The sequence below is a fragment of the Convolutriloba macropyga genome, unplaced genomic scaffold (genome assembly GCF_964194025.1).
Source record: "Convolutriloba macropyga unplaced genomic scaffold, txConMacr16.3 SCAFFOLD_4561, whole genome shotgun sequence".
Classification (NCBI taxonomy): Eukaryota; Metazoa; Xenacoelomorpha; order Acoela; family Convolutidae; genus Convolutriloba; species Convolutriloba macropyga.
In genome coordinates, this window is record NW_027450654.1 from 2,111 (window position 1) to 17,154 (window position 15,044).

The 15,044-nt window shown below is 36.9% G+C and overlaps 1 protein-coding gene across 1 annotated transcript; it reads left to right on the forward strand.

Annotated features, from left to right (window-relative positions):
* Nucleotides 1–1,697: 1,697 nt before the first annotated feature.
* LOC142356064 (uncharacterized) lies at nucleotides 1,698–14,719 on the forward strand (the record flags this gene model as incomplete). The annotated part of the gene is made up of 3 exons (XM_075408044.1): nucleotides 1,698–1,955; nucleotides 8,994–9,251; nucleotides 14,618–14,719. Coding segments are annotated over 3 exons (618 nt in total), but the record flags the coding sequence as incomplete, so codon positions are not given.
* Between the last annotated feature and the right edge of the window lie 325 nt (nucleotides 14,720–15,044).

Sequence of the window (15,044 nt, forward strand, 5' to 3'; positions counted from 1 at the left end):
AAACCTTTTGATTTCGCTGAGAGTTTCATTATGTTTATCACCAATAAAAACATTACTGATTGAGAAATAGACATATAGGTGGATAAAAAAATCATATTAAAAGGTTTCTAAAATTTATCCATTGAACACAAAAAGGAGCAGTTAGAATTAAAATATCAAAAGTTAAGGAAAGTTTACGGTCTGATCTTGTTGGGATAACCAGAGACAAAAACAATACACATTTATTTCAAAGAAGACAGTGTATTTCAAGTAATGTTAAACAAATATGATCATCTGTTAGTAGTGAAACTCTACATCAAGCTGAAGATGAAAGTTCTTATATAGAAAGTGGTCCTGAAAAATTTGATTCTAGGGTTGGTCTGCCACAATTAAAGTTAACACTAATCATTTGATAGACAGATTAAACTTAAACACTAGAAACACATGGAGGACATGATGGTTTATACGAAAAAACGTTAAAGATAGCAAAAGAACTATCAATGTCAATTATTACTCGCAAACAACTAAAAAAAAACTTTTATTTCAGTTTTTTTTAATAAATTGTTAGAACATTATCGAAGATCTATAAGCAAAACAGAGACTATCAATTTGACAAATTAAACACAAAAAATCAACTATGAAACAGAAAAAAAAATTAACATGTAAAAAACTAACAGCTGTTTTTAATGGACTTAATGGAACGCTGTTACACATAAATGAAAAAACAAAAATTATCAATGGTGAATGTAATCGGATAAATTTATAAGTGATGCAGTTGTAAGAACTAACAATATAGTACTTAGGCTAACAAAATTTCGATGCTAACAAAACTTCTAACAAGCCAGTGAAAGCTGAAACTTATTTACTTTCAACAAATCTCAGCCTAAACTAAAATTTCTAATTGGAATTGAGAGTTATATAGCTACTGCAGTTCATTGTTGAGTATGGTCATTTCATAGGTGGAAAAAAAGTCTATTTATAAATCTGCTTTTTGCAGATTCGAAAAAATTTTTGATCATTTTTACTGGTTTCTGTGCGTAATGAAATGCCCGAAAGAGGTGAAAATTTTCCTACGATAAAGTAATTATCGCACTTGGACTACTTTTCCTCATTAATTGACCAAAAGAAAAGAGTTAGTTCAATTGCAATGGCGCGCGTCCTAATACCCATGATAAAAGTGTGCCGTTGTTTAGTTCGCTTCCATTCCAAAAATACAAATAACATTTTTTAAAAGTCGAGGTTTTCAGATTGTGGTTCTTCAGAATTGCAACACATGGAAAAGGTTACTTGGTCAACACCTTGTGAGCATTAGCGAGCAATCAGATTGCACTTTCCAGGAAAACTACAGATTAAGGAAACAACTTATCTTCGACTTATGATTTCCCAATAGCTCGACCCAATTTTTCTAGTTCAGTACTTTGAGTTGAGTAAAAAATGAGCAGAATGTTTTGGATGGAGTAAAAGTCCAGCGTAAAATATTTGAGTCCTGCAAAACTCGAGCATGGCAAATTGGGTTGAATAGAAATCGAGCATACTATTTTGGGTCGAGCCAAAGTCAGTCGTGATAATTTTTGCCGAGCTAAATTCCAGCTGTTCGCTAAAGTCAATTAATAGGCTATTTGGGTCGCAAGCACGGTCTTTTCATGCCATTTTTGGTCGAACATGGCCTTTTGATAAGTTAAGGTCTACACCCGGTTAATTGGGTGATTTTTTTGCAGCTCCAGCAGTTGAGCACTGCGATGCAGGCGAGGGAAAACTGTACCAAGGAAAATATTCATGGCCCAATATGATTGACGACGAGGAAAATTGCGGTGATGCAATATCTGACTGGGAGGAGGGACTCTACCATGGTGCAACTCATTTGAGTGGCAATAGCGAGAAGAACATTTGTGGTCAGCTTCCACCAATATTCAAGGATAACGCAATGCCGTGGTTCAATGAAACAACTCTTGAACACGAACAGACTTGTATATTTGGTAAGATTCTCTGAAACTAAAAGAGGGTTCGTTTCAAAGCTCATGTACTGGTGATTAGGCAAATATAGCATGTCCCATAATTGAAATACTAGCTAATGGTTTAAAAACTATAGGACGGAATTCCAAGGACGAAGTTCAAAATTGAAACAATGGATATGGAAAAATATGAAAAAGAGTAAGACGGATAATCCATGACAAATAAATTAACATATGATTCTTCAATTGCATCCCAGGGTGAGGTCCTATACTGAAAGTGCCTACGCATTGACCGAAATGAACGACCTGGGTCGATCATCCTCGCTTAAGTTCTCCCATTTTGTTGAATGAGTGGGGGGGGGGGGGTAATTCGTCTATGGGGGTAAATCGATGTATGTGTGTGTGTGTGTGAGTGTGGGGGAGGGGGAATCTGGCCTGGAGGGGGAATGATGTAAGAGTGGGGCTGCAATAGGAGGACTTTTGAGGAACTAAACACCGTGACCGAAATTGCGTTGTATATCTGGGCTGCAATGAGCTGCACTGCGAGAACTTTTGCGAAATTACCCTATTGCGAAAGAACTTTTGTCAAAAATTGCGATATAAAAGTGGGCTGCAATGGGGTGCAATGGGAGGAATTTTGAGGAATTACCCCCCCCCCCCCCCCGTGACCAAAACTGGGATGTAAGACCGGGTTGCAATAGGCTACAATAGGAGGACTTTTGGCGAATTACGCCCTGAGCAAAATTGCATTGGGGTGGGCTGCGTAGTGCGTTCAAAATCATTAGCCCGCGTCGAAATTAACCCCCCATGATTATCTCCCGAAATGATGCAAGATGGGGATGAGGAATGTAACTGTCTATTAGGGGGAGGGGGGGGGGTTGGTGGGGGGGGGGGGCTAAAACGGGGTAAGATTATGGGCAATGGGGATAATGGGGGGAAGTTTTAGATTTTACCCCCAAAAATTACCACCAAAAAGATATAATATCAGGGGGTATTTTTAGGGGGGTAAAACGATGTAAGATAAGGGAGGTAAGGGGGTAATGGGGATTTGTTAGATTTTTACCCCCAAAAATTAACCCCCAAGAGAAGGTGTAAGATTAGGGGCAATTTTATGGAGGTAAAACGATGTAAGATGAAGGAGTTAAGGGGGTATTGGAGTGGGGAAATTTTTAGGTTTCTTACCTCCAATATTAACCCCCAGGAAGATGTAAGAGGGGTGTAATTTAGTGGGGTAATGGGGTAATGGGGAGTGGATTCTTACAGATGGACCCTCTGGAATTGGACAAGCATTGATAGTTTGGAGGCTAAGGAGAAGTTACTGAGGGTACAAAGGTTGCCGGTTCAAGACTGCCAATCTTCGAGTATGGGGTGTTAAAGCAATCTAAGGTTAGGGCTTCCAAGGGGGATACCCCCAATTAGCCCCCTACTCTTGCATCATATTTTATCCCAAAATTACACCCTACTCTTGTGCTTTTTTTACATACCCCAAATGAACCCCAAACAGATGAAGGAATTTTGAGGGGAATTTGCTAACAACTCCCTTGGTTACCCACCTAATCTTACATCTTTTTGTTGTAAAAATTCAACACGGGCGGTCTGGAAACTTTATTATTTCACGCTATGGTCATAGCGTGAAATAATATTCATGAAATGAATTCACGCTTTGGTCATAAGTAACATCGATCGCACGGTTGTATGAATGTGAGCGCATGTCTGGCGTTTTTCGAGCGTTGTCTTGCTTCAGTTTCAATACTATGAGACTTGAATTCAATGTCACCTAATTTTATCGCTGCGGCAGCTACTGTTTTTAGAAAGGCAGTAACAATTGTGAAAAGTCGTGAGTACCGTTTTTACTGCGTACATCCAAGTTGAGACCAAATTATTTCAGTCCCAATCAACAAACAATCTGAATATCAGTTTTGTCAATAATTAGACATCAATTAATGAGAAATCATGTAAAAGGTTATGAGCAAAAGTAATGTAAAAACTTTGGACTGCGCTTTTCCTTGACAACCCAGGTCTAGTTCCAGACCCAAATTCTGCTCTGAACAGACCCACTCTGGTCTGAACAGACGCACTCTGCTCCAACTACAGTCTGGACCATGGTCTGGATTTGGTCTGATCAGAGGTCACTTTGACCTAGAAAATCTGATAATAGGCAGTTTCGGGCGCACTTGCATCTGATCATAACCCCTTTGAGCGCACTTGAGTTTAATCAGAGCGGCTTCGAGCGCACGAAAGTCCAATCAGATGTCAATTTCAGAATTTTTTTTCAGTTTCTTTCCAAAGAGTAGGTGATGATGAATCTGTCACGAGCCCATAAAAGATATATGTTCTGTCCAGAGACTCATTTGGGGTCACTTGTCTTCAATCAGAACAATCAAGACAAAAGAATCCAATGCTATCAGCTATCAAGTGGTCGGTCCCTTTAAAATAGGGATAGCAACTGTAGTTCAAGACACGTTTCTTAAAAATAGCTGTCTGAATTCCTCTATGGCGCCGGCAAATTTTGGCAGTGGCATTTAAAGATTTCTAATTATTAATTTCTGAAAAACTTCCATTTCACAAAAACACATTTGACTTTGAATTTACTCGACGTCATTTTCTGTGGGAGACATCAGTTTTTATGAGATTCATATATTATAACGATACCTAAAGTCTGGTCCGTGTTTAACGGTAGTCTCTGCTCAGAGGTCACTTGGGTATGAAAAGTTTTATCACAGTCTGATTATGGTCCGGGCGATGGTCTGAAATTGAGTCAGGACAATGGTCTGGAGGTGATCTGATCAGAGCTCCTTCGGTCTGGAAAGTCTGATCAGAGATAATATCGCTCTGGAAAATCCGTTCAGGGGTAATTTCGTTCTAAAAAGACTGATCAGAGGTAATTGTGGTCTACAAAATCTGATCAGTGGAAAACGTGGTTCTGGGCCTCAATCTGGGATACCTATTTGTGATATTTCCACCGGCCTTACCTATTTTTACACTTTGCATAGTATTTTCTAGGTAATTCAGCGACAGCATTACTCTCAGACAATGGGTTGAGCCGACAACGAAAAATTAGGAAATTTAGCGGACACCCTATTTCTGATTGGTCGACAAATCTGATTTGACAAAATAACATAAATAGAATGTGCGGTCGGGATGTCGGCTTATGTACTCATTTCTTGGTTGTCGGCTATACCCCTATTGGCCATTTCAGCTATCATAGGGTAATATAAAATTGCAGCCTATGCAAAAGTTGAAGGCCTTTTGCTGTCAGCAGATTTGGTCTGTAGTTGCCCAGGTTGAGGTGCCAGAAGAAACCGGTATGTCCAGATTGTATCAGACGCAAATTGTTTATGTCCAGAACGTCGCATGTCAAGACCTTTGTGAATTCATGTCCAGACTTTCATGCATTCACCACATTTTTGTGCGTTCAGGTTCAGACTGTCGTGCGCTCACCAGATTTTTTGCGTTCACTAAACTTTTGATCAGACTTTCATGCGTTTATGTCCAGAATTTACTGTCTTCCAAAGACTTTTGTGGCTAAGGTTCAGACTGTCGTGCGCTCACCAGACTATCATGCGTTGATGTTCACACTTTCGTGCCTTTAGTCCAGACTTTAATGCGTTCATAGTCAGATAGACTTCAAAGGAAACAAAACTTATTTTTTTGAAAACAGCAAATTTTAGTCATTTTGTATATATATATATATATATATATATATATATGTGTGTGTGTGTGTGTGTGTGCATATATATATATATATATATATATATTTATATATATATATATATATATATTTACATATATATGAATATATATATATATATATATATATAAATATATATATATATATATATATATATATATATATGTATATATATATTTATCTTCGACATCATTTACTGATTGTCAAACTTGATTGACCACTGATTAACTGATTAACTGATTAAACAAGATTAACTGATTGTTAAACATAAAAAAAGCATTGCAAAATATTTTCATGCTAAACGTAATATTCTCTGGGGTTAACGGCATGAATTTGTTTTCTTCAGTCTCAGCTAATTTTACTTTGGATTCAAGTGAGCCTCCGCTTTCTGCATTGGAGGCTAATACTTGAGTGGGTACTCTGGCGTAAGAGTGCTCTGAGTCATCTGAGAGATATTAAACTTTTTAAACAAGACTGAAAACTTGTCCAGACTTTCGTGCGTACATATCCAGACTTTTGAGCGTTCATGTCCAGAATTTTTTTTGTTCTTGTTCAAACTTTCATAAGTTTTTCAATGCCTACAGACTATGTAATTTTAAACACACGTGCGTTCTTCTTCGGTCTGAACATGCTTGATTCCGTTTGGGACCTCAACCTGGGTGGGCAATGAGTTATTACAGCTCATTTCCTCAAAATTTTGCTCAAACATTGATAATTTTTTATAGCATTTTCAGCTGAAAAAATCAGTGGTTTTTCCGACTATTCCTCTATCAGGAAAAATCAAATTAAATTAGTTATTTTTTATTGGTGCGATCATTTTCTCAGTCGGCTATCATAGTGGTCTTTTTACTATTCAAAGAATTGAAAATATTCGGGGGGTTCTGCCTTTTTTATGGTCTACTCATGTATTTTCATCAATTTTGAAATTATATCAGAGTAGTATTTCGGTCCCACCGAAACAGAAATTGCACGGAAAAAGTGACCGCAAATTCGCATTCTTGATTCTCATTTTTTTTCACGTGAAGCAATTTGACTTTTGTGTCTACTGTTTAGGTTTTTCAAAATTTTGTGGTCTCAACTGTTTTTCGCTAGGTGATTTTGTCATTACTGAAAGGTCCTACTGTAGGCAGAAGGAGCAAAAGTAAAAACAATCAGTTACTTAAGTTCATGGCTAGTGGTTTTATCACCTTCTGACTATTTCATCCAAATATAATTTGGAGCTTTTCCGTTTCTGCCCCCCCCCCCAGCTTATTGGTTGCATATTATTTGCACCGCCCAGAAGCATGTACAACATTTTTACAAAAAAGATTTACCATATAATGACACTTACTCTACAATTGAGGGGGCATGACGTACTGGGGGTACAAACGAAAAAGATCCAATAATTTATTTAGTCTTTGAGAGTATTTGTTCAGTTTTTTACTGATTATTCTGTTGGTATAAATATTAGTACTAATTCAATATATCTATTTGTATAGGTACTACTAAAACTGCTCAGTATTAGTACTATAAATTCAAAACTTATTGCTGTACTATCTATCACATAATCTCAACAAAAACAGGTCTCGTCGGTTACAAAAAATGATTCATTTAATCAAAACAAAAATTTAATTCCCCAGCTCTTGATCTCAGAGACTTTCAGACATTTTTTTTTCAAAAAGTGTCAGCGAGCTTTGGCAATAGTTGGCTGTTTTTCTCGTTGTCTTATCATTTAATCTCAGTAATAACAAATTTCATTGGCCCTAATGAGGAGAAAATTTAATCTAATATAAAGCTTTAGATAAAAGCCGTAGTTTTCATGATTTTTATATTTCCATTTGAAAAATGGGATCTTTTCATTTTGTTCCCCCAGCTTAGTGGGTGCATGTTATTTGCAATACCCAGACGCACGTGCCACATTATTAATTGGTTATTTACGATATGATAGCACGTGCTCTGTAACTGGGGTGCACAGCGTACTGAGGGACACAAACGGAAACGATCCGAATAATAATTGATTAATTGCTCCCTAACAAATTTGTTGCAGTTATATCTGTTTTGTGGTCTTTTTATAAAGTTTTTCTGTTGGTAATTTTTCATCTGAACCTTCTGACTTCATGTCGTTAAGAACGTGGTAAACAGGTGGAGCCCAGACGTCATTTTGAGCAATTTGACGTAAGGTGTTAGATTACGCCTTTTCAGTATTGCTTGTTTTTGTTGTTTTTATTGTGGTCTCATCGCTTCGTCTCAAAGATGAAATTTCTTTTTTTTAGTTTACTAGTGTGGAACAATTTCGGTCTACTTATTGGTTTCAACGATTAACTGACGTTGTTATTGACCCCGACATACCATTTCGTCTCAAAATTTTTGTATGAAATTGATAATTTTGCTTTGATTTGCGCTTTTTTTGGAAATTAAACTTCTAAATGGTTGTTTCGAAAGTTTTAAAGTGACTGAAGCATTAATATGACGTCAAAGTGTAATGATCTACTGTGGTTCAGTATGTTGGCATGTATTTTTGAGGTTCTCTCTTTTCTACAACGCTTACTTTCAAAATTATTTTGATTTTTAACAGTTTTTTGTTTTCCCTCTTTTCTGTCTGGTCTGTCATTCATTCCCGCAAAATTGTTGTAATTTGTACTCATTCTATTGGTGCGTAAAGTCAGTTTTTATAATGCGCTGTTGATTTTAGGGATGCTTGACTCATTAAATCTTTTGAAATAACGAATTTTTAATTAATTTTGAAGATTGTTTTTCTTTTTGTTTGATTTTGCTCTTATAGCACTATGCGTTCGTTGGTCGTCTTAGCTTGATGTTGTTATAAAAATGGCAACGGCCACATCATTAATTAGTTCAATGCACTGCATTCAAATTTAGCCCTTGTTCTGCATCTTTTTTGTTCATCGAACAAGAATTTGTTTGGTTTTATCTTAGTTCACAGCTTGTTCAGCATTTTGCGTGAAATATTTTGATTTCTCGAGGCTAGTTTCACTCTTCTCTCATTCTGCTCAAAATAGTTTTAAGCGGTTGTTTTTCGGCAAAATAATCTAGAATAAACATAATATCTGTTTTAAACAAAGAAATCAAAAGTGGAAGCAGGATAAACCCATAGAACCCAATTTTAGATGGCCGCCACTTAGAATGTGTTCTTAAGTTCATAGTTACCATCTCTAGTGCTTCTTTGCATTGAAACTAGCCTCTCTATCCTCTCATTAAGTAATAGGAGTATGCCCAGCTACGAAATGACACAAAAATAGTTTGCACTTTGAAAATGTTCCGGTACAATAATCATTTTTTAAATTTTTTTTTCTATTGTTTCAATCCCAATCGTGATTATGGGAATCATTGGCGCTTTATTTCTTGCTTCTTGTAATCTGCGGGTTTGTCTCCAGATATTGGATGTGTGCATGGTTACTTCTACGACACAAGAATTCACTTCGATGAAACAATCGAGCTTGGCGAATTCAATGGCGGCACTATGGTTGATTGTGTGAGGGCAGTTGAAAAAACGAACATTTCGCGAGCCGTGGTGGCAACTTTTGATGAAAAGGGATTTATTCAGACGTGCTCAATGGTCACTGATATAGGGAACAATGTGACAGAGTGGATTTTGAAGGAGGAAGAAGGGGCTGTTTCTTGCTTCTTGAAAGGTTCGCTCAATTCCCCCGGCTCAACATCTCAACACTGAAAATCCTGAGAAATTTAAGGATGGTTGAGAAGAGTTCTACGAATTGTGGTTTTAGCGTGGAATGCGGAGAGTTTGGTTTAAAAATATTTTATTGCATATTGCATGCGCGCATATCTTCATCGCTGGCAATATTGTAATGTGAGAATTGAGGATTTAGCGGCGAATTTTTATAATTCATTGTTCAAACCACAGCTATCGGGTTTATTCTTTGAGTTTTTTCACCACTTAAGTGGCAAAAATGAAATTTCAACGCTAAAAGCCCTAGTTCATTGCGATGCACAATTGTAAATTCCGCGAGGTCTGGGTTCGAATCCAGGCAAATGTGATTATTTGTTTAGAATTGCTTTGAAAGCACAAATCTTACAGAAATTCAGCGCTATATCCATTGCCATTCTTACAAAAAATTACCAATCTTACTGCTTAAACCCAGGCTGAGGTGTGCGCTCAAAATCGTCCTGATCGTCCCAGACCGTCCCAGACCGAAAGTGCCTCTGATCAGACTCAACCGCGCTCGACAATTTCTGTGCGCTCGAAGTGCGTTCGAATCCATCTCAGACAGACTCATTTGCGTTCAAAATCGTTTCTGATCCGGACCAGCTGCGCTCGAACCGTTCATGATCAGACCCAATTGCGCTCCAACCAAAATGATCAGACCCAGTTGCGCTCGAAGAAGTTTATGATCAGACTCAAGCGCGCTCGAATCCACCTCTGATCAGAATGAAGTGCGCTTGTGCGCTCGAAATTGCACTGTAATTTGGAGCACAAATGGTCAAGTGTGACGCACACCTCAGCCTGGGAACTAATGAAACCTGCTCGTACTCTGTTTTTCACAACTATCCAACGCTATTCTTAGATTATTTCACGGTGCAACCTCGACACGTGTCACGCAGTTTTATTTTATTTGTCTCTTTTTGTCCCCAATAATCATGCAGTCATTTTCTCAGCTTATTTGGTTTCTGATCAAAACAACTTAGGATATTCACACAAAAGTCCAGAAACAGGTCGCGCCAAATTTGATCGGTTACCAAAATCTGGAAATGGTGCTTCAATATTGGTATCTAAGCTTTAATGATGATTCATTTAGATCCAACTTTAGTTATTGGTTAATTAGTGGTTGGTCATTGAACAAGACGGCTCGTGTGAGTCTATGCGTAGCACAGAATGTTACTCGCAATAATACGAAATTAATTTTACGTTCGTTAAAACAAACGGCTGAGAGTATCAAAAAGCAAAATGTACGAATTGGAAAAATGAACTTGTAAAGTTTGAACTAAAACATATGCCGTTTTTCTTCTTCTTAAGACGAAAACTTTTCAACTTTTCTACGCATTCTAGAAGAATAACGGTAGTACACTTTGAAAGCTTGCCGCACACACATGGAGACAAACCTTAAACACACACACACACACACACACACACACACACACACACACACACACACACACACACACACACACACACACACACACACACACACACACACGCGTACACAAATGCAAACACAAAACCTGACAGCAGAAAAAACCTTTTGCCGAATGGTCTTGACTGACGATTCATTATTGGTTAAATAGGTATTGTTTCTGTTTTTAGAGGACCCAAAACTTTGAATTGAACTTATTAATATTGTTTCATCAAAACAAATTGTCTTGTTTGATGTTTCATGAGCATAGTGGGCCAATTTATTTTTTTAAACTGAGCAGATGAGTTACCAATTAGATTTAAAAAACAAAGATTTCGTTGAAACAAAAACCATTAAAACTGGAATTTATTACAGTTATTAAGTAATCGTTAGAAATTCTTTAAATTTCTAAATGTTTTTGCTCTCTGACTTCAATTTTGCCTCACAAGTTAACTTGGCCTAAGAGGTATTTTTTTTGTACTGCTCAAGAAGATTGATTTTCATTGAAGCACGTGGTGACCCTATCACTCTTTGAATTATATGTTAACATATTTTAAAGTTTTTTTAACTTTTGTTAACTGAAAAATATAATTTTCTTTTTTTTTCCTGAAAATAACACATCTTAATTTGTGGAGTCTATATAGTTTCTCAATTGACCGAAAAACTTATACTCTAGAAAATTTTTTGTTGGAAGAACAGTTTCAAAAAGTAGATAATTGAGAAAATAATTTACTCTAATATTCAAACAAAAATGTTGAAGTTTTCTAATTAGTTTTGAACTTGGCGATCCGTGAATTTTCAATCCTTCAACGTCGTTTTGTTTGAGTGAATTTCTCTGGCAAGAAACCAGTTAGTTTGAGCAATTTCTCCGGCAATAAACCAATTCAAACAAAATTACCATATAAACGAATTGTCAGTCTTTATTTTTGTTTTCAAGTTTTGTTGATTTGTCAAGTTCATGAAACCAATTTTTTACAGAGCTGTTTTTGAAAATTTGTGGATCGGTTAAATTTTAGGAGGAAAAATTCTTAGGAGGAAAGATAATGTTCTCAAAATCAACCAGTGATTTTTTAAAAGGAATTTTTTTCGTCTTTTAGTTTTGATTTTAAAAATGTGATTTTTACAAGCTCGAGAGCTCTAAATTCCTTGAAGTCTACAGTCAAATTGAAGAAGAAATTATTCTCTTTTTGTTTTTAGCTATATTTTTTACGCTACCTGTCTGAATAAGAAAAGCTAGCCTAGCATACATATTCCCTCAGTTTGAAAAAAAGTGGGAGCTTTAAGGCCAAAATTTTGGTTCCTCAAATTATATGTTTGTTAAAAAGCCATCAAATGGAGATAAGACAAGTAAAAAGTAGGTCTTTTAGGTATTTACCAAACACACTCAATATAACATTTTAAAAGAAAAAATTAGTTGTTGCCCGAGGTCAAAGACAGGACAGTTGTTTGATCCCAACGACTCAAAAACCTGATCAGATGCAAAATGAAACTTTTTGATCTGATTAGAAGAGCCCTTGCGGTCGGAAGAAAATTGCTAAAACCTATTCCACGTGATCTGATAAACGTTTAAAACTGGGTAGCGCGGTCTGATCAATGATCAAAGTCTGGCAATCGTATTAATAGAGAGGAGACAACAAAATCTCTAATTTGATCACAAAAACAAAAACTGAAAACGCCCAGTCTTCATTGCAAAACTCAATACATGTTGGAACGCGTGTAAATTTTGCAATTAAGTAGTTCAGTCAACGGTCCAGACGTCTTCAGGAAAGAAAAATCGCTTGGTCCAAAACAAAAAACAGACAGGAACGCAAAGACTGGCGTCAACCGGAACGAAAAAAGATTGAGTTCAACTCCCTGGCAGCGTCTGCTATCGAAAAGACCACTCACGCTACATCTCTAATCTCCTTTGATAAGTACAATTCTTGTCGAAGACACCAGTGTACAACCGCGTACGCACTCCCGCTCTCTCTTGAACATTTTATCTACCGTAACCTCGACTGCAGTGTAAGTTACACTACTGGAGTTCACAAATCGGAGCTTCGTTTCTAGTACTTGGCGAAAAAGAAAACTTTTTAATCTGGATGGAAAACATCTTCATGAGAAAATATGCGTAAAAAATGAGTACACTAAACGCTCCGCTTTCTGCATTTGTATGACCAACGATCTAATCTTCTCCACTGTCCGCATGAAGTCAAAATCATTGCACAGCAGCCCGTCATCTTGGATGTTCACCATCCGTTTATGATGTTGTTTCATGAGAACACATAGGTAAAAAAATTGTCCTTCATTGTACTCTTTCAGAGTACCCTCTACGTTCTGAGCTGAAAACTTGGCTACCTGCATATTTTCAACCAATCATGGCTGACCTCCCAAAGGAGAAACTTGCACGCAGGTAACTTTAGTCACTAACATTGGCAATGATTACTTATGGCCTTTTCATCTAACTGTTCGCCGGACTAATGAAAAGATTTTGGGATTTCTGTTCACCTGTTTCACCAACTGCGTTGTGCATGTTGAGTTCAATGTTCAGTCAATTGACATTAACTTCTGCGTGACGGGAGTTTTGAGTAGAAGGAGTAATGAAAAATGGTATAAAATTTTAGGGCATTTTCCCTCAATAGTGTAAAGTTGAGGTTATCCCTCGAGCCACATCTTGTTGGCATGCGGGAGAAAAAATTATTAAGGCCTTTTACTAAAAAGAATAAGGCAGTTGTTGCACATCATCCTCAGTACACGCTGCTTCAATGCCAAGTTATTGAACAACAAGTCTTTTCTTGTGAAGAATTCTTTGACCGTAATGCGGCCAAGCTCACCGCTTTAATGCCAAACCTTTTTGCTGGGACATAGTTTCGCAGTAATCCAAAAATTACTGGAGAAGTCAAGTTCACTCTTCAGAAGGCTCGCGCCCATTCGTTCCATTACAAATATTGCTTGCATTGGATAAAATGATACGCGTCCTTCTTCAACCGTAGATCTAATTATAAGACGACAGCCGAGCAATAATTGCAGACCTCTATTCTGGACTGAATACTTAGAGAAACTAACTCAAGAAGCTAATACTGTCCAGGTGGAACAGCTTCGGTATGTTTTCATTAGCGTCGTAAGTAATCCCACCAAATCGCTTGTGCGCCCATTCGAAAAATTATTAGCAAATAACAACTTCTTCTTCCGGTTCTGTGGACTTTAGCTACAAATAAATAATTGTATTGCATGCGAGAAATGCAATGACCAATACAAAATATAGAGGGCAATTTCTTGGAAATAGGAAAATTCGTGAAGTTTTCCTAATTCACTTAAAACCTCCCAAAAATGTTCGCCACCGATTATATCCAATTTCAAATAAACCTTAACACGGAATTTACCAATTAAAACGGTTTTAGGCGTAATAGATATGGGTCTTCTAAAAGGTCAGGCTGACCAAGTACGGAACGATTTTTAAATAACATCCGACAAATACCGGTGAAGTTGAATTGAAAAAGCCTTGCTGTATATATCTCACTTAACGCTACAACCATTGCGTGTGATGGCTCGTTAAGAATCATGAAAAATTGAATTTAAGAACTTATCGGCCTATTCTTCTTGTACAGATGCTTATATTCGAAAAAAATATACTATTTCATCTCTTGTCTTTTTATTGTTAATAGTCACCCTCAGCAACTGAAATGATTATTTTTTAAATTCTCCAGTTGATAGTTATTATCAAATAATTCAGACATGCTTAATCTTTATCGCTTTGAGCAATAAACATTCAAACATTCTAAATATTTGAAATCAAATCCTTAAATTTTAAAACTTCAAGACATCAGGTCTTAGGTTAATCGAAGCAGTAGTATTGATAATAATAAGTTCTATTATGAACTATTGAAAATTATTATTGAGTTATTTACGGCATAATGTCCCATTACTAGGATGATGTTTTCTCTGTTCAGACAGGAACTGGTGTCCTGAGTTCCAGGACTACAGGGGAAACAACAATGCAGTTCAAGGTGTCGCTATAAAAGAGGGTATCTACTACGCTCGATGTGCAAATTGTAAGTACCCGATCACTAGGGGCCGTTGCTATGTTCAAATTGGCACAAATAAGAGGCAAGTAAATTTACTTGTATTAGTAAGTGAATTCGTTTTGCAATGTAAATGCATGGGAGAGAGAGCATTTCAAATAAAATTTCGCTGACTGTTTTTTATTTGCCGCCTTTGAGTAAACTCTTACTTAGGGAATCGAGAAGGTGAGATTGTTGATCGTATATATTATGAAAGGAAAGTCAGTGATAAGGGGATCAAGGCAATTAAGAGATAATTGAAGTTCATATTAGGTGGTATAATCCGATATCAATAATTGTGTCAACTCGTAAATAG